The following is a 19,110-nucleotide window of genomic DNA, read 5'->3' on the forward strand; positions in this document are numbered from 1 at the left end:
GGCTGGGGCCACTGCCAGCTCATGTTCATCTGGCTGTTCACCAGGAAGTTGACAAAGCAAAGTTATAGGAAGAATGGTTTACATTTACTATAACCCTCAGAAAGAAAGCTACCATAAAGATAAACATTCTAGTCCTATCTAGATATGCTGTGTGGTACCTGGACTTTGGGGTAACTCTCATCCACGCTGAGGGTGAGAGCAATGGAATTGGTTAGAGAAAGGAGAGGGGACATGACCACAACTATTGTTCACCCACTGTGGAGTCAGGGAGCAGCTGGGATCTGTGGTCTAGATCCAGACTCTGCAAAATGCTTCTGTGTCTCACAACTTATATGCCTCTTTAGAATCTTTAGGTAAAATAAATACGAGCTGATTGTAGCTTAGAAATACAGATGAAGTCCAAAAAATGAGAAAGAAGCTCAGGTAGGCATTTCAGAGCCTCACAGAAGCCTAAGAAAAATCATCCCCCAGAAATAAGACCTGAACTTGAAAGAACCGATTCACTGGATGGTCACATTGCTCTTGCTGTGATAGTCAAAAGGCAGGTAAGGCAAAGTTTCTGGACAGAATTTCTAGCATCTTTTATTAGGCCAGATAATATACTTGGAAAATTAAATAAGCCTTATGCACACAACTTCTAGCCTCTATTACATATACTATCTTTTATTAGACTACTTTTTGGAGGGCCCCCACTCCTCTGGCTTAGCTCCTCTTAGAAAAGAGTTGGAAGGGATTTTCAAGGATGTCTCAAAACATGTTAGATATCTCTGTGTGGGTAACTGAACCTAAAAATTGTTTTTAGGTGAAGAAACTTGGCTATGACTCACAAATGCTCTCTTAGTTTATATGAAATTAAAATCATCTTCCATGGTGTTCTGAAGGCATTTCAAAATCTTTTAACAGTGGTTTTATTATGATGTAACATGTTCTTATCGTAATTCCAAAACAGGGATAACTATATTTTTATATATAACCCTAAATTTTAGTAGCTGCTTTCAGTCTTGTCTTCATATGCTTTCTGCAGAATAAGGAGATTATGAGCAATTTCAATCTTGGACTCACATCAACTGTTCTCTCTCCAAACTCACGAACTGTGGGATTTGGTGCCATGCAAAACATCTAAATATGTAATCCAGGCCAATGCATTTGTTATCTGCTGCCATTCTTTATAAGCAAGCAATGAGATGGTTTTCTAGGTGTATGTTGTGGGATACTGTGAAAAATCCGAGGATACTTTGGTTTTGCTTCACTGTTAAATGCCACTGCAGTAAGGATTTTAAGAATTATTAGCACTTGCAGCTGTGGGCAGCCAGAAAGGAAGAGTTTCCCTCCCTTCCCCTATGTTTTCTCCTTATTTTGTTACTGTCATGCAAAACAAAATGATTCCAATAGTTCACGGCAACTACTCGGCAAAACCATGGAATGCACCAGCACTGTTCAGTATCTTGGGTATGCACAGCATGTCACTGAGCCCAGGAACTGCCCTACCTCGTATGTTGAGCCATTGAAACTGTGATGGCTGATGCCTTTTTTGTAAAAGTAAGGAAAGAGTAATGCTTTCTTTTTAGAACACCAGAACAGAGGTTACCCCTAGTGCTAAGCTGGAGTGACTGGGTCTTTCTCAAAAAGCAAAGTTAGAGAGATTATAAATGAGGATACTAGAAGGAACATCAGAAAGTAACTTAAAGAGCTCTTACATGCTTTCAAATGTAAGGGCAGCTTCTGAAAGTAGGAGAAAACTAGCATCTGGACACAGTCTCAGCTTCCCACATGTTGTACAGGTGCAGGTGAACACAACAGCAGGTGTTCTCAGTACTGCTCCCCACTTGATAAATTTACTGTCCCTTCTTCTGTATGATATTCGAGACTTCACTAAAACTCACAAGATTTGTTTGGAAGCAAGAGGTAAGCATGAAATTCACAGAACATGCTGGAATTCTCTATAAAATTTTATTATTTTTTTTGTTAAACAAAACCAGGAATTAAAACCAAGCCCCCCATTTAACTTCTGAAGCACCACCAGGACCTCAGAATTGCAACCCAAATGGACACCATCCAGAGCAAGGCAGCTCTTCACTGACACACCCTGGCAATTATTAATGCTGCCAAACTGCTCTGAATCTGTGAAACAAAAGGAGATTCAATGAATGTAAACTGCCTGCTTTTTATTGACAAGGGTTTTTTTTTGCTGCTACAACCCACTTTTTGAATTCTTCCAAGTTCACAGCAGGTAAGGGAATTTCAAATCACTTTTTTTAGTATCTTTAATAAGCAGTTTCATCTGACTTTGCACCAGGTAATGAAGTTCAATTTAACACCACATATTTTCATGCTGTTGGAAAATTATTATAAGTATGTGCAACTAGTGACTATGGTTGTTTTTGTAACTAAATGCCATAATGGAGAATTTCAGAGGTACACATTTTAGAAGTGACATTTTAAAAAATGAACACTCTTAATTTTAATTTTAGTTAGGCATCTCTAAAGGAGGTACACTCCTGCTCGCTCTCTGAATGTGACATTTGCACTTTTTTTTTTAATTCTGGGAGAAGCAATTCTAGTTTACAGTAGAATTCTAATCAGCAAAATTGTGATACAGTATGTTTTCTGAAGATGATGGTATTAGGTATTTTCTTGATTTGTTTCTTAAAAAGTTTTTATTTTATGTAATGAAATAGTTTTAGTTAGGCTGAATTTTGGAACAAAATATTGTTATTAATCCAGCAGGTAATACATATGTGGTCTGCTTAGGCTTCCACTGGGGAAAGATTTTATGAATAAACTTCACAGCACCTTCTTTTTGCTGGACTGTTTTTCTATAACAATAGGTGCACCGGTTTGTCTCTCTTAAAGCCAGGGATGGTGAAAAGTGTGATCAGATAAGATCTAGCTTAGGCAGACTAATATGACTATGATGATCACTCTAACTCTTTAACTTTGATCTACAAATTTAAAAGACTCATTAGAAATTCATCAAGAAGCAGAGCTAAGAGCTGTTCCACAAAGCAAAGTATACTCTAGAATGTTTTTCCCTCAGTGGCTTTATCCAGCAATTCATTCCCCATGGGCACTTTTTTCTCCTGTAGAAAGATTAGAGCAGTAGTTCTCAAAGAGCAGGATAGTAGTAGGCAGTAGTAGTAACAGAAAGACCCAGCACTACATGGTTTTTCAAGCCATATGCTATTTCTGCAATACACCTACATGTTTCTCAAAACATTGGTTTCAGCACACAGTAACCATAGTGCTTGTTCAGTCTGTAAATGCTTAAAATGTAAAGATTTGTGAAAAACGCGGACAAAGCAAATGACTGATAAATTACACACAAGATATGTTTGGTTTTGGTTTTGTCAAGTCAAAACCGCCAAATTTTGACACGTATTTTAACTGTACTCCTGACCGCTGCTGAGCAGGTGTTTATATCCGCTTGCTTAACAAAACCCGAAAAAAACTTTCCCAGCAGCAAGCGTGAAAACAGTGCCCAGCCCAAGCTTGCTGTGCAGACGTGCGGCGCCACCAGGGATGCCCAGGGGGAGCAGCCCTGGCGCAGGAGGGGCAGCCGGGCAGGGTGCGGGATCGCGGGGCGCTGGGCGCTGCCGCTGGGTGCTGCCGCACCGCCCCGGCGCGGGCGGAGCTGCGGGAGCTGCGCCGGGCGCCGCGGGCGGGAGCGGACGAGATGCGCCTCGCCGCTCCTATTCTTTGGTTCGGTGAAAGCCATCTGTTTACTCTCCGCCTCCTTCCTGAAGTTGGATGTGCTCGCAGCCCGCCGGGGAGGGGGGAAGGTTGTGGGCGGGCAGGGCGAGCCCGCCGCCTCCATCCCGCGCAGAGGGAGCGCCCTGCGGCTCCGCGGGCCGTCCGCTCTCGGCTGCTGGCCACCGCCGCCCGGGAGGGCAGCCCGGGGTACCGGGGCTCCTGTTGCCGCCGCTCGGGACGTGTTTGCCGGAGACTTGGGTGGCTGTTTTCCCTTTGGGTTGCTGTGGATGAAAGATACAGGTGGGTTTTTCTTCCAGTGTTCTGCGCCACCCTCCCCTCCCAAAGAGGTGTAAAAAAGTTTGTGAAAGAAGAATCCTAAGCGGAGGTTGGCTGGAGAGGCTTTTGCTTGGGGCAGTGTTTAGAAGCCTGGGGTAAGCTTTCAGTGCCCGCTGCCGCCGCCGTCCCGGCTCGGGCTCTGAGACCCTTCTCATGGCTTCAGCCCAGCTCGGGAATGGGTCTGTCTCATCTACTCTTAGCACAGACATTTCTGTGCATAAACCCCTCTTTGCACGTAAGAGGGGTTGCCTTAACTTTAAATATACTGGATAAAAGTAGCTTTTTATTTCAAAAGCAGGGGTTTACCAGGCCTAGGTTTTCCCCTTGAGTAAATAGTATGGCATTCAAACGTGTGGACTTAATCACATGTGTTCTGTACTTACGCTGTTCTCGTTTCCATGTCTGTCTGTGTCACGAGCGTGACCTGTTGAAATAAGTCTGTTAATCTGCATACAAGAGACTCTTCTACAGACAGGAGGTTTTGGGAGCTAGGAGATACCCAAACATCTGAACCATAGAACCTCCTCTCAGTCTTCTAGCTTAGTGCTAAGAGAGACTTCTCTTTGGATCTCTTGAAATCTTGCAGTGTGTCTTGGAGCATGGGAAAAATAGTCCAGAACAGATGGGAATTCTGACTTCAGTGTAGCGAAGTCCCATGAAGACCCCTAACTTTCAGCTGTGTTTTAAAAGAATTATTTCAGCTGATACCTCTGGTTTTGGATGCTTTCTGTTGAAAACAATTCAGTTTCTCATCTGGAAGATGAGGTTAAATGTATGTCAACTTAAAAATACACTATTCCTGTCATAATTCTGTCAGCAGGTCAAAAAAGTGATTCTTCCTTCATAAAATTTCATCTGGGATTGTCTTTAAAATATTATCCAGGGGGTTTGGTTTTGGTGGGGGTTTTTTTGTTTGTTTGTTTTTTAAGTTGTCATTAGAAATATAAGTTCTTAGATGATGGAAAACCACTATTTTAAAATTGATTTTTATATGAACTGAACAACAGGTTGATTTAGGTTGTGTGGATATGTAAATATAAGGGGATTTTTTTATAGCTCCTTTATATCCCAAAAGAGTAATGTAGATATAATGGAAGAGGGCAATGTAAGCTTTTTTTAATAATATGAGATTTGATTCTATTTATTTTATGCATTTTCTTCAGCTTTTAAATATTTAAAGTGAATTAAGCATCATCTTTGACATGTTGCACAACATTGCAAGAGAAGATGGTAAAGAATCTCCCAGCTGGAAACCTGTGAAGCTAATGTGTTCAATAAGTTACTTGGGAGCAAAGTGAGAAGGAAAAAACCAGTTTCACTGCTCAGACTAATGTGGATTGTCAGGTGAAAAAAGAAACCTCTCACTCTCAGTATTAAAGCCTGTGCTCTCAGAAGCTGATCTAACACCTTCTGAAACCTTATTTTCTTCCAAGAGACTACATCAGAGAAAGTACAAGCAGTGATGGGTGTCTGTTTTGCTGTATCTTTAGACTTTTACTGTCAGAACCAGTTAACAGATGCAGCATTTAATGGCTGGTGACGTTAAATGAACTTTTGGCCCATTTCACCTGGCCATATGTTTTGTATTACTTTGGGTATGTTTTTCATTCCATGTCAACTCTGACAAATTCAAGAGGACAAACTGGAGGCTCATTTATTTGTCTTGGATAGAATTGCAGGTTTGATTATTTTGGGGGTTTTTAACATCTTTTGAGAAGCAGAGTTGTCATCTAGTCCAACTCCCCTGCAATGAGCAAGGACATCTTCAACTCAATCAGGTTGTTCAGAGCCCTGTCCAACCTCACCTTGAACACTTTCAGGAATGAGCATCTAACACCTCCCTGGGCAACCTGTTCCAGTGTTTCACCACCCTTGTTGTAAAAAACTTCTTCATTATATCTAAATTGACCCTCCTTTAGTTTAAAACCATTACTCCTTGTCCTATTGCTGCAGGTTCTGCTAAGAAGTTTCTCCCCTTTTTCTAAAGTCCCCTTTAAGTACTGAAAGGCTGCAACAAGGTCTCTCCAGAGCTTTCTCTTCTCCAGGCTGAACAACCCCAACTCTCTCAGCCTGTTCTCATAGGAGAAATGCCAAGGTGAACATTTTTAAGATTTTGTTTTTGTTCCACTAAATTTTAACTCTGTTCTTTTAAACACAATTAAAATAAATTTAGAGTATATTGATGGTTAGACCCAGTTAGTTTCCTTCTATAACCTGCAACCAGAGTTGGGTAGGAGATTTTTTTTTCCAAATTGTACAAAGAGGACTTCAAAAGTTCTTTCTCTTAGATATGCTACCTGGGACCCTTTCCAACATAAATTACCGTGTACCACCTAAAGGGGGAGGAAAAAATCAGAAAGTATCAGGGTTTCAGATTCTCAGTGACCAAACTGTAGAAGGGCTGTGAAGTGTACATAATTTACTCACTAGGAAAAAAAGTTAAGATAGACTGTATATATTAGACTTCAAAACCACTGCAACATTTAGCACAGTGAATTTGTGAAAGTAGGGAAATAGAAAGACAAAATACTTATTCTAAAAGCTTACCATGACACAAGGATATAAAAGAAGAAAAGCAACTTCTGAATCTTCAGTAAACTGAACTCTCAATTTTCCAGTTGTTAAATACGTATTTTTCTACAAGACAATTTCCAGAAAACAACAGTTAGGAAGAATATAGGAGGTGCTCCATTTTAACATGTGTGCAATCATTCTAGGAGGACACATGGAAGAGAAGCTTTCATATTTTTTTAGTCCAGCAAGCTATGGGTATCATGCCTTTTGCACTGAGGAGTGGGAATTCATATATATGTATATACACACACATATACACACATCTCCATTTTTATGGAAAATTCTGTGCAGAATTTGCATGCAATCACATAGAAGACAGGCTACGTTGTTATGCACCCACATTAAGTACTATTGCTTCACAGAGTACACACACAATGCATTCACTTCATGCAGGTAAAATTCATGCCTGTGACAGAGATGTGAGGCTTCGGGTCTCTGGCTGCTTTATAAATAATAAAGGAAGACATCTGTCCACTGGTAAATGTGGGAGGAGAGAAATTGATATCACAGATCTGCAAACCTTTGTAAGCACATGAGAGCTTGAGAGACTGCTTTTGAAATTCTTTCTGGATAAAGAAATACCTTCTCCTTCTCCTAAATTTTTCATCATTTTAATTAAGGTATAGCTAAGAATGAAACTTCACTTGGTGTAGATTGACTTAATGTGGGGGAAGACAGAGTTCTTCCTCTGGGAAGCTGATGCAAAGATATATTTCACCATGCATTTTCTCACCTCAGTAATGTTGCTAGGAAGGTGCAAATAACCTTCTCCATGTTAAAGTGTGAGCTAGGGAAAAATTGCTTAAAACATCCAAGGAAATATAAACAAACTGATGTTTATGTTAAAAATCAGAGTGAAAACTGAAAATAATGAGAGATATTTGTTACAGTTCAAAAAGTGAGAAACTGTTTGTAAATGATGTACCTATTTTTTGGTCTTTGTGTGGAAAGAGTTTTTTGGTTTTTACCATTTGTTTTTTCTGTATTTTCAGAAAGACACCCATGGTCAGAGGAAAGGAGGGTAGCTGCCACTGAGAGGGCTGTCCATTTGCTCTGAAGGAGGAGACCATGCTGAAGCATCTTTTTAAGATACCTTCCATTTTGAGCATCAAAAAAGATCATCTGATATTATCCTAGGTTCAAACAAGAAAGGTGAAATTGAGGTAATTGTTCACTTGGTTCCGCTGCCCTGGAGTTACTGCAGAGCAGACCCCTGGAAAGACACAGTGCAGGAAAATACTCCTGTACTGCAGTACAGTGTTTCACACCTGCATAACCATCTAAGAGATAGCTCATCTGAGCAAAGATCACAAGGCTCCTGAGATGATTTGATCTGTGATGGAATGACTTTTCTGGGAAACTGCTGGAGTACTTCAGCAAAGGGCACCCTGTGTCTCTGCCCTCACTGATCCATAACAAAGTCCGAAATGAACCACACTTGGACATCTAACCTGAGCTTTGGTGCACCTGCAGATCCTGCTGAGCCAAAGGCTGGACTCTCACGAAGTGGGCACACAGTTGTGGCTGTTTTTCTTGGATTAATCCTGTTTTTTGGTTTCTTGAATAACTTGATAGTCCTCGTCCTCTTCTGCAAGTTTAAAACCCTTCGTAACCCAGTCAACATGCTTCTCCTGAACATCAGCATCAGTGACATGTTAGTGTGCATCTCAGGCACTACCCTCAGTTTTGCATCCAACATCCGTGGCAAATGGATTGGAGGGGACCATGCTTGTAGGTGGTATGGCTTTGTCAATTCCTGCTTTGGTAAGAGTCCACTGATGATTCTTTACTGTTCCTTTTTTAAATACTGGTGCATAAAGCAACTTGATCAGGGAGCTAAATGCTCTTCTGTGGTAAACCGAAGGATACTTTAATTGACTTGTTATGGTCAAGCACAAGTGAAATGCAGTTTAAAACATCTTAAAAAAAGACATTATGAAAGAGTAGCATTGATTTAATAAACATTTCCTAACGTATCTCGTTCTTGAAAACTACTTATTTCTTAAGAGCTAAAAATGGAATCTAAAAAAAGGCAAGCCACTGGAGAGAGTTTAAGTGTATGAACATATATAATACTTCTCTCTTTTTCAGGAAAATCTGTGCCATTGCTGAACTACAGGTCCCTGAGTGCATTTTCTGTCATGAACAAAGCCTCCTGAAAGTACTCTATTTACCATTTTTAATTATCACTCAATCTATAATAGGAATTCCTCATGTCCCAGATAATGAGTTCTCATCATTGATGCTTTCTGTTCTGCAAAGCAAAATCTTTATTTTAGAATTACATGCTTGCAGATTCAATAGCAAATTAAGTTGCAAGAATAGATTTGTCAGAAGTGATGGGAAAAGTATTCAGTGTTCTTTGCAACCATCTTTTGCATTGCTAGATAAAAGTGTTGTAACTGGACATTTTTTTAATTATTAAAAGAAGATGAAGGACAATGAACATCCTTGAAGGATGAGGCCTGTTGCTTTAAGAGTTGCACCACCAAGCAGTGACCCTTTCTTCATTTATTTCTACATTCATAAAAAGATCCACTAAAGCATAAACTGGCCTGTGGGTGCATATCTAGAAGTGATTCCTCATTTTACCCAGACCACGGGATTTGGCACAGCTGCCTCTTGTTCTGTGTCCTTGCTTTGGTGCCTCCAGGCCACCAGAACAAAACAAGCACGTTCCTGGCTCTTCTCCCACCCTGGATTGCAGCACTTCTTGTGCAGGCCCTTTGACCCAAGAAGTGTTCCCACAGCTCTTACTGTAAAATCAAGTGGTGGATTCAAACACTCGTTCTCTACCTGAATTATAAACACTTTGCTTCCAGTGGTGTGGTCGCTGGTACCTATCCCTTCCTCAAATGTGTGCTCCACTGATGATCATTAACTCATTGTGACAGCTTCCTCTGGGAAACTGCTGCTTTGCCCAAAGTGAAGCCTCAGGAGTTAGTAATGCTGCGTAATATAAGAGCACTTACTTTGGCCATCCAAAAATAGACTCCATGGTCAACAGTACCTTGGCTTGTTTTGGTAGGTTGTTTTTAGTTTGGTCTGTGCCGAGCAGAATGACATGTCTTCTTCCAGGTTTCATTTCCATTTTTGTGTGTTTTATGAATTCCAGTATTTCTGTCAGTAGTTTTCTCAGGCAGAAAAAAGGACTATTTTTTTTTTCTCCATCCTTTGAGCTTTCTTTTTTTTATTTACCGGTGGGATGGGAGAATAACATTTGAAGAGAAGTGGGAAAAGAGGTGGGTGTTTAAGGGCTTAGAAAAAGGTATGTTAAAGGTGCCCTTTGAGCCTGATGGCTTCTGTCTGGATACATGTGAGTTACCATCCCAGTGACTGCAGAATTAAATGTGCAAATGGGTAAGTTTCTCCCAGGGTATTCTGCTTGTGGAATAATTCTTCAAATTCAGATCTATATGAATCAGATGCATGGCAGGAGTGCAGATTTCTGTGCTATTTTCATGTGAGAGTTTCTGCTATAACTCTTAAAATTGATTAGGTCATCAATGAACATGCAAGCAAATAGAATGGCAAAACCCAGAATGTCAAATGTGACCTCAGCTCCTCTGAGTGATGTTGGTGCTGTCAGTGGGGTGTCCTGGGAAGCTGAGGCAGCCTAAATGCAGCTAGTTAGGATACTGAGCACAGTTCATGTCGCAGTCTTGCAGCACTCACATTTTTTCTTTCATTAGTGTGTATAAAGGGCATAATGAAGAACTTTGCTTGCAGAGTTATAACTGAAAGATGTTGATTGGGATATAGCATGAGTAAAAGCAAATAGTAGTAGCAGGTTGCCTAAAATTTATGTGTCTTTACAAACAAATTTTATCTGCTGATAAATATCATTATTCATCCTTTAGCTATTCCTAAAAAATCTCATACATTTATTAGCTAAAAAATTAGCTTTCCCCCCTCAGTACCTCATGTCTGATTTTGGCCCATCAAAGATACGAGAAAGGACCGTAGTGCTCAAGATCCAGAATAAAGATGTGTAATAGGAAAGGTAATTAGATGAAGTTCAACATCAAGGTTTGTAAGAGTAAATGCTTCCATACTCTTATCTGTTTGGGTTTTTTTCTCATGGGATAGATGATCCTACTAGGATAAACAACAGTATAGGAACATCATGTGTTAATGATGTTAAGTGTTTAGGGATATGATTTTTGCGTAATTATGGTGGTTCTGGGTTGCTGGTTGGGCTAGATGATCTTGAAGATCTCTTACAAACTTGATGATTCTGTGATGCTCTAAGTTCACTGGCCCCACTAGAATTGCACTTTCTTGTACTAAATGAAGGTATGTACCTTTTTTTTCCCAGATGCAGTGTTTTTCTAAATCATGAAGAGATTTTAAGTGGGCAGCTAATCTTCATGACTTGGTGATTGTTTAATGATGTGTAAAACACACCTAAGCCAAGTTCAAACTGTTAAAATATTTATAAATACAGTTTGTTCTTACAAGTCTTCCAAAAAGATTGTATTTTAAAGATTATTTTTCCCCCTCCCAGTTGTTTTATGATATGATGAAAGCCTCCTTTATGTTTTAAATCAAATGAAGAGTGAAGGTGTTATCCTTCAGGTCTTTGGCTTGGATGAAACCTGAGACAGTGAAAGTAGGAGGCTGAGATTTTTTTCAAAAGTAAATGCAAGGTGAGAGATCACTCTTTTTTTTTAAAATCATGTGCCTGGGAGGTGATCTGGAAAGCAGATCTGATTCCCCTTCCAGCAGTATCGACAGTGCAATGTACGTTGATGTCACTTAGTGTGAAATCGAGTAAGTTATTTACCAGGCAATCCATTGCCTACCCCAGGCACTGAAAAACCATGACCCAAGAATGAGCACCAGGGGGTTGCCATGGGCACAATGGTGAAAAATTATGGACAAAGTGTGTTTTTTTGGTTTAATTACTTGCTGCTATCCCTATATCTGCTTTGTGATTTCAAACCATATGTGGAAAGCACAAGGTTTGGAAGCTAATGGGAAATACAGATGCTGATCAATAAGCATGTAATGGAGATTTTAAGGAGAAAATTAAATATTGTGAGATCTGCTATGGAAGTACAATATGTTGGGTCTTGATATGGGGAAACATCAGGAATGGAGCTAGAGGAGAAACAGCATGGTCTGTTCCCTGCATAAATGATTTTACCCTGGTGCTTGTGCTGGTTTGCAGCTCTGTTAAGTAGGTCACTTCAGTGGAAACTGCACACGTCACTGAGTTGGGGAAATGGATGGATTTTTAAAATTTGCTGCCGTTACCCACCACTTCATGGTGGTTTGACAGGCTCATGGTTATACATTTAAGCAGACATGGAAAGTGACAAATGGACAGGATCTATTTTAACAGCTGAATTCTCACTAAACTTTGCAGGCAAGGTGAAAAAAGGATGGTTAAATATATAATGAAATTATTACGCATTAGATTTAAATTTAGGAAAAAAATATATTATTTATTAAAGCACTCCCATAGAGACCACATACACAGGAAGTGATATGCCATCCTAAGATTGTTTGTCTTGCAGTTTTGACCATCTCATGTGTAATCTCTCCAATGTCTTATTAAACACTTCAAACCTCTGGACAGATGAAAACTTTCAGAAAAAACTCATCTTTTCCCAAGATACTTGCACTAACATAAACCTCCCAAACATGTAGACAGGCAGAATTTGAGCTCAGATGACTTCTGGAGTTCATTCTTAGAATCACTACTCTATGCTATGTCAAATCAGGACTAAATATTATATAGATTGATACATATGGGAAAGACAAAGCTGTCTCTGTCTCCAGAAATTCAACACTAGATTCTAATGCTGGAAAAGTTCCAAGGCACATTACTAGCAGGGATATTTCTCTGCCTGTTGAACTCTTAGCTCTTGTTTTCAGGTGTGTGCTGGTTGTTTTCTCTTTCTCAACCTTCATGGTAGTTAAAATACCTGGCAGCTTGCCTGAGAAGTTGTTTCCAATATTTCATTGTAAAAAATGAATTCTGATTAGTGTTGTGTAAAAGATCACCATGCAAGAGGGCCCAGAGATGCCTATTTCATATGAAAGCTGTGTATTCCCATACAGCATCCTGTCAGTCCTGGATGCAGGAGAGGGCTACATTCCTAAACCTATTTGAACCAAAGTAAGGCATGTAGATGTGTCCTTATGTCCATTGATAAACCAAGGTCGTACCTAAATGAGGACTTTAATCTTTTTAGAAGCCCTGTACTCAACTCTATGGGTAGATAAACTTTTCAGTCACATTAAAGCTGTTATTGATTTATTCCTTTGTAAACTGACAGAGAACACAACGAATGAGAAATGGAGCTGCTCGTGATTTTGCTTTAAAGTTCAGCTGCCTCGTGACCTTAAACAAATTATTTTCTTCTTAGTATTTTACCTTGACTTTATATGCTGTGTCTTAGACTCACTGCATTAAAGTAAGGTACTTATATTTAGGGTATAGACTTCCAACGTACTGGAAACTGTTTATGAGATGTACTTGAGACCTCAGATGTAATAAATGAGTCTTCTGTGAAAAGATACATTTTTTCCACAACTAAAGATACAATCTCACTTGGCTTGATCCTGCAAGAGCTCGTCTGATGTTTTGTGAGCCTCGATGAAGCAAGTACTTGCCTTCCAGTGCAAAACCACTCTTAGCAGCTCCTCACTTGCCCACTGATCACTGATTGCTCCTTTTCCAGTGGGCTTGGGATGGAGTTAAAGGTGATATTTCTATAAATAAAGCTGGTAGCAAACACAGTTAATCAGTAATGCTTAGGAAAACATAGTTCTGCAACAGACCCTAAAAACATTCTCTGTTTGAAGTGTATAGACTCTAATGACAGCAGTCACTGTGACCCATGCAAGCTTTCCTCAGTAGCTGGTCAGTATCAGAAATACTCTGCTGGTTCAAACAGGAGGAAAAAGGTGCCTGACTCATGGGAATAAGTCAAAAGTGTTTACAGTCCTTTTATCTAAAACAGGAGAAATGCTATCATGACCTTGAGGGCTTTAGTTACTTTAATACAGTGTAACAACTGACAGTTTGTCCTGAATTTTTCTGTGTAATTTCAAGCACCTGATATGCATTATATTTTATCATAAACAAAAATACAAAGGTAGTTATTCAGAAGATATGTAATCCTAATTCCTCTTTTGGCTTCTCCTCTCCAGGAAAACTGAAGTTAGCCTGCTATACTTTTTATTTAAATAACTAATCAATGAGCTAGTGGTTCATTATTAAATACACTTCTGAGGCTGTATTTATATGGAAAAAATGAAATGCTTAACCCTTTAGAGACAGATGGGAATCGTCTGACTAAAACCAGACATTTTTCAATCTCCAAAGCTTCTTTTATAATCAATAGAAAACCAAATCTGTACTGCTAGCATGCAAACTGTTCAACATTTGAGATGGTCTCTTCAGGGTGATATGTGTCCTACATGTACCCCTTTATCTCCATGGACTGTGAAAAGAACCCAAGCTCAGGGGTAGATACCTGCTCTGTACCTCTCTGAAGTCATGAGATGACCCTCATTACTTCTTTTGTCTTTCTGGAATTTTCTTACTTTTGCTTATAATTCCCTCCCCACTTCAGTATCCTCTTCCAGGATGTTTCCACAAACTTCTATCTCCTATAGGCATTAAACACTGTACAAAGTTGAAATCACTTAGAATGGTTGTGCAAGAGTGAGCATTTTTAAGATGTGTGTTGTGTTTCCATGAAGAGGTGCCCTAGTCCTCTATCCAATTTTACAATCCTGAATACATCATGTAGGGAAAATGCTGTCTGCTCTTTCTACAGGTAATTTGTAGAGTATGAGTACTGGGCTTCTGCATTCATTTTACATGCTTGAAGCAGAGAGACAACTTGGGCAAAAGTTTTGGAAAACGTGATAAAGAAGGGATCATGCCATGCAAAGAAAGTGGAAATGGAAGACCTAATGCTGTACATTCAATGTTATTCCTGAAACCAGAGACTTCTCTGTGGTAGGCACTTTAACACCTGTTTGAAGGAAGAGAAGATTTTGCCTTCTTTACAGCAGAGTATCACCGAGGTGTGTGTTGGGCTGGAGATGAAGCACTGCACAGCCCCTTGCTCAAGCCCTCCTCTCTTCTCCCCTCACCGTGGTGGAATGGGGAGGAGAATCAAAGTAAAACTTTTTTGTAGAGATGAGAACGGTAATAATTGAAAATAAAGTAAAATACAATACTTTGTAAATAATAATAATGATGATAATAAAAAGGGGGGGGAAATTGCTGCACAATGCAGTTTCTCACCACCTGCTGACTAAAGTCAGACCCCCTCCTTTTTCCAAAACCCACACCAGCTGCCCTTCTAGGTAACTCCCCTCAGTTTATATACGGGGCATGATGTTGTCTGGTCTGGAATATCCATTTGGTTAGGCCACCTGTTCCAGCTATGCTACCTCACAGTTTCTTTTGTGTACCTCCTCACTGGCAGATGTGTTATCAACACCATTCTCATTCCAAATACAAAACACAGTATGACAGCTACTGAGAAGAAATTAACTCTACCCTAGCTTAAAAGCAGGACAGCGTCATTCAATTTACCCATTTATAAGGTGTCACAGATTATGGGTGTTGGTGCTAACGGCGTTAAGATCCTGGTACACAGCAGGTGTCTGTAGTAGCAGCCATGGTTGCTTCTCCTTTCCCTGGTCTGGGTAGCTCCAGCTGGGCCTCATCTGCACACCAGACTGCAGTAGTGGAGTGTACCAGAACCCCCACACTGCCCTCCTCCTCCCCTCTCTCATCTTTCATCACAGCAGAAATTCAAGCAATGGCTCAAACAGGAGTTGGAGAGTGCTCTGAAAACATCTTCAGGTACCCTCAGCTTGTACCAGCAGCCACGTGTAGGTGGAAACATTTTTTCCCTTAGCTGCCATCCTTAATGTTTTCTGTCATGTTTTGTTATATGGTCTAGAATCTATAGTCCATTTTCCTAATGCCTGTACAAAAGAAAACATCAACAAAAAAATGCAGAGGTACCAACAGTGGGCAGCCATGCCTGCAGCACAGTCGCATACTTTTGGTCCTGTGTTATGGCCATGCATTGCAGAATGCTGGAGATTTTATGCAAAGAGATACACAAACAACATCAGTTCGCATGGACACCTCAAACAGGAGCTTAAAGGATAATTCTCACAGAATTATCCTGATGGTGAATTGAGTCTGAAACGTCATGGCTATAAGCTCTGCTGGAGATGATGAAACAGCATTTCTGTCAGAGTTCAAGTTTAATTGTTGGCATTTCCAGGCCCTTTTCCCTAATCCTGGGTCACAACATGAACCCTGACAATGCTATGCCTGATGTTGGTTTTCTTTTAATTTAGGAAAAGGCAGAAACCATCTCAGTTGGTAGTCAAGTCACACACGTGTGAAAAAATACGTCATTAAAATATAGCTGGCTTTTTGGTCCCTCAGTGGGTATAATGAAATAAAATAGAGCCCAGTAAATAAGCAATACTCAATTAAAAAAACACATTAGAGAGCAATGGACTTCGCTTGTGAAGGGCTATTAAATCATATTATTTTTAGCTATGTGTTTAATAATCTCTAGGAACTGTTAAGACCATCTGCATGCTGACACATCTGAACAGAATTCAGTATTTTTGGAAAACTTTTAAGCTTCTTTTGTAGCCCCTGAAATATACAAGGGAGAGGATGTTATCTTTGGATGTTCAAATCCAAGTTATATACCTAGTGACATTTTCTTAACTCATGACATTCATTTTCTATGTCTCTTTCTTTTTAGGAAGCATTTAAACAGGGTCTTCCAGTCCAGTAAGGAAATGAAAGTTACAGAATTTTCAATGATAAAAAGGATACAGAACCATTGCATAGTTCAAAATAATGACTCCATAATAGGTGATAACTATAAAGTTCATTTTCTCCCCTGTTTTCTCAGCTGTGGCAAATACTTCATACTTAAAAATAATCATTAGGGTTTAGATTTTCTTTTCTTTGCTTGGGGCTTTTTTATTTTAGTGATTCTGCTACCTTTCTAGTTTAAAAAGTATATTAACTGAGAAAATAATTTTGTTAAATTGGTGTGCTGACACTAAAACAGAAAAATAAGTTTCTTTGAAAGTTGAAACTATTCTGATTACATTTGCATTTTTCTACATATCAACACTAGCTGAGAAACTGCTTCTGAAACTGAAGATTCAGTAATGTCAATGAACTACAGCCTCTACTGATTTGCAGACCACTTATTGCTTCTGTGGATTTCTCAGCTAACATGATTCAATACTTAAATAATCCAAATGCCTCCCATTACTGGGTGATTTGTGGATTTGGTTTTGTTATGGGTCATTTGGGTTTTTTTTAAACCTAACTCAAAATTACCTCTGTGTGCTATAAATTTTCCTGTAATTGATACAGTCAGGAGAAACATTCGGAATCTGCAGACAACAAATGCGAGGGAGCAGCACTCCAAGTAGGCATTTCCTTTCTGTGACATCCCCCCATCCCATTGCTGTGAGATGTCCCTGTGCTTTCCCTCCTGAGCAGTGTGGGACCTGGTTGCCCCTCTCTCCCCTCAATGCTGTGCTGGCCCAGTGCGGATCAGGGGATGCAATCAGAGGATCACCCTATGCAAGGGTGAAACCTCAGGTTCCCTGGGGCTGCTTGGCACCCCAGGCCTCTCTCCACGGTCTCCAGATGGTAATGCCTCTAATCAAGGTCACCTGGGTACCATCTTTTCTACTGTTGTGCCAGACTTCCCCTGCTTCAGCTGAAGGTCTCTTGTGCCAGCTATCAGCATCAGGCTCAATTGCTCTGGGATATTTCAGCCAAGTCATCTTCAGAACACGATGTAAAATTATGTTACTTCTCCTATTTGTAGTTTTTAAAACCTGTTTCACAGAAGATGCCAATATGATGGAAGTCTCATCCGGTGGCCAGATACAAACTTCTACTGCTCCTTAAGAAAGAGTAGCAGGCCCAAAGCAAAAGGCTAGTGACTCACGGGGCTAAACTGGAAAACTTTACATATATTTCACAGTGTTTTATTAGAGGCAGACATTCACTACCTGCTAATTTTCTAGTGTTGTTTTTCAATTATATCTTCTATTGTTTCTTTCTCCTGGTACTATTTTTTATTGTTTCTATTTGTTTCACTAATGCAATTAAGAGCAGAAATAGTAGATAACTACAGCAAGGAGGAGTCAAAGTCAACAGGCTTCCGATGAAACAAAAGAAGGATACTTTTTTATGTTGAATTAATTTTGTAGAGATTTATAACAGTAGAAATTTGTTCAGAACCAAATGACTATCAGAAAACAAAGTATCAAAAAGCAGACTTGATTGTAAAAAATTTTCATAAGGAATACAAATCAACAGCAATGTAAAACTTTGCTTAGATTAGGACTTTAGTAATTCCTAAAATTCAAAACCATTAGTTAATTCACATATATGGCATTTTATTGCTTAAGATCTAAGTGTTGTCTGAGTCTAGTACAGACCTCTGAGTACTGGAATAGCACATTGACATCTGGCAAGATTTGCTTTCAGCTAAGAAATGGTATGAACTTTATGAAACCATAGATAATCCCGTTTAACTTGACTTTATGAGAATTTTAGGATGTGCAATAGTTAGACTTAATCCTTATGTGCATGTGCACACTGAAGCATTATTGTTGTCCAGACTTACAGTTTGGGGGTTATTTGTGTTCTGTGTTCAGGCTGTTTATGGAGTTACCAGGGGACCTCTTTAGACTGACACGTTTAATCACCCTAATGAAATTAGGCAAGCTGTTTGGGCACTGCCCAGCAGGCAGCCCGAGGCAGAGCAGGTCAGGCACTGCTCTCCCCTTCGCTGCTGGCAGCGGAGCAAGCACTGCGGGGGAGGTTGATGGCCATCCCTGTGCCTGATCCGTCTGCCTCAGTGTGAGTTCAGCAGTTGATTAGAAACAGTTACAGGGTAGGAGTTAATACGGTAGCGATGAGAAGTTACAAATTCTGCCTCTCAGTGAAAGAGTGGAGTTTGTACCTGGCATTTGCATGTATATTGTGTATATGTTCTGTACACTGACTGTGGTGCCCCAAGCAACTCTTCTGCATGCAAGTCTTTGTAACAAATCCCAGCAGTTTGCCCTAGTTTATCCAAACTTCTAAATTTTGCTCTGTTTGCTCTGCACAATTTTCAGCGAAAAAACGTGTGGCAGCGTAAGAGGGCCAAGGTTCAGCAGTGGCTGCAGGAATTTGTTGAGAATTGCTTTACTATGCATACTTCTTAAAATTGAAAATGTATTTCTATTTAATATCCTTGAGAGAGGCAAAGATGGCATCACAGGAGTAGGATAAAAGGCTGCTAGATAAATATGCCAGTGAGGATTTATATAGACATTTTCTAATGGGTAGAAAGCAGGTTATGAGACAAGACAAAGCCTTAGCTTAATATACTTTGAGATAAGAGCAGTAGACGTATCACCATCTGGTTTGCTTCATGTAACAGTTTTTCTCCATTGGTCAGTGCACCAAGGGGTGTTTAA

The 19,110-nt window shown here is 39.8% G+C and overlaps 1 protein-coding gene across 3 annotated transcripts in view; it reads left to right on the plus strand.

The window, feature by feature from the left end:
- The first annotated feature begins 3,692 nt into the window (after window positions 1-3,692).
- LOC104686088 (opsin-3-like) overlaps window positions 3,693-19,110 on the plus strand; it is an 87,222-nt gene continuing 71,804 nt past the window's right edge. The window contains exons 1-2 of one of the 3 annotated variants that reach the window (XM_019282910.3): window positions 3,693-3,990; window positions 7,593-8,364. In XM_019282910.3, coding sequence (XP_019138455.2) covers window positions 8,028-8,364 — 337 coding nt within the window. In that variant the 5' untranslated portion in view covers window positions 3,693-3,990; window positions 7,593-8,027. The remainder of the gene's footprint in view (window positions 3,991-7,592; window positions 8,365-19,110) is intronic. The other 2 variants (XM_019282912.3, XM_010394281.4) reach the window with 2 other exon arrangements.

The sequence above is a fragment of the Corvus cornix genome, chromosome 1, assembly GCF_000738735.6.
Source record: "Corvus cornix cornix isolate S_Up_H32 chromosome 1, ASM73873v5, whole genome shotgun sequence".
Lineage (NCBI taxonomy): Eukaryota > Metazoa > Chordata > Aves > Passeriformes > Corvidae > Corvus > Corvus cornix.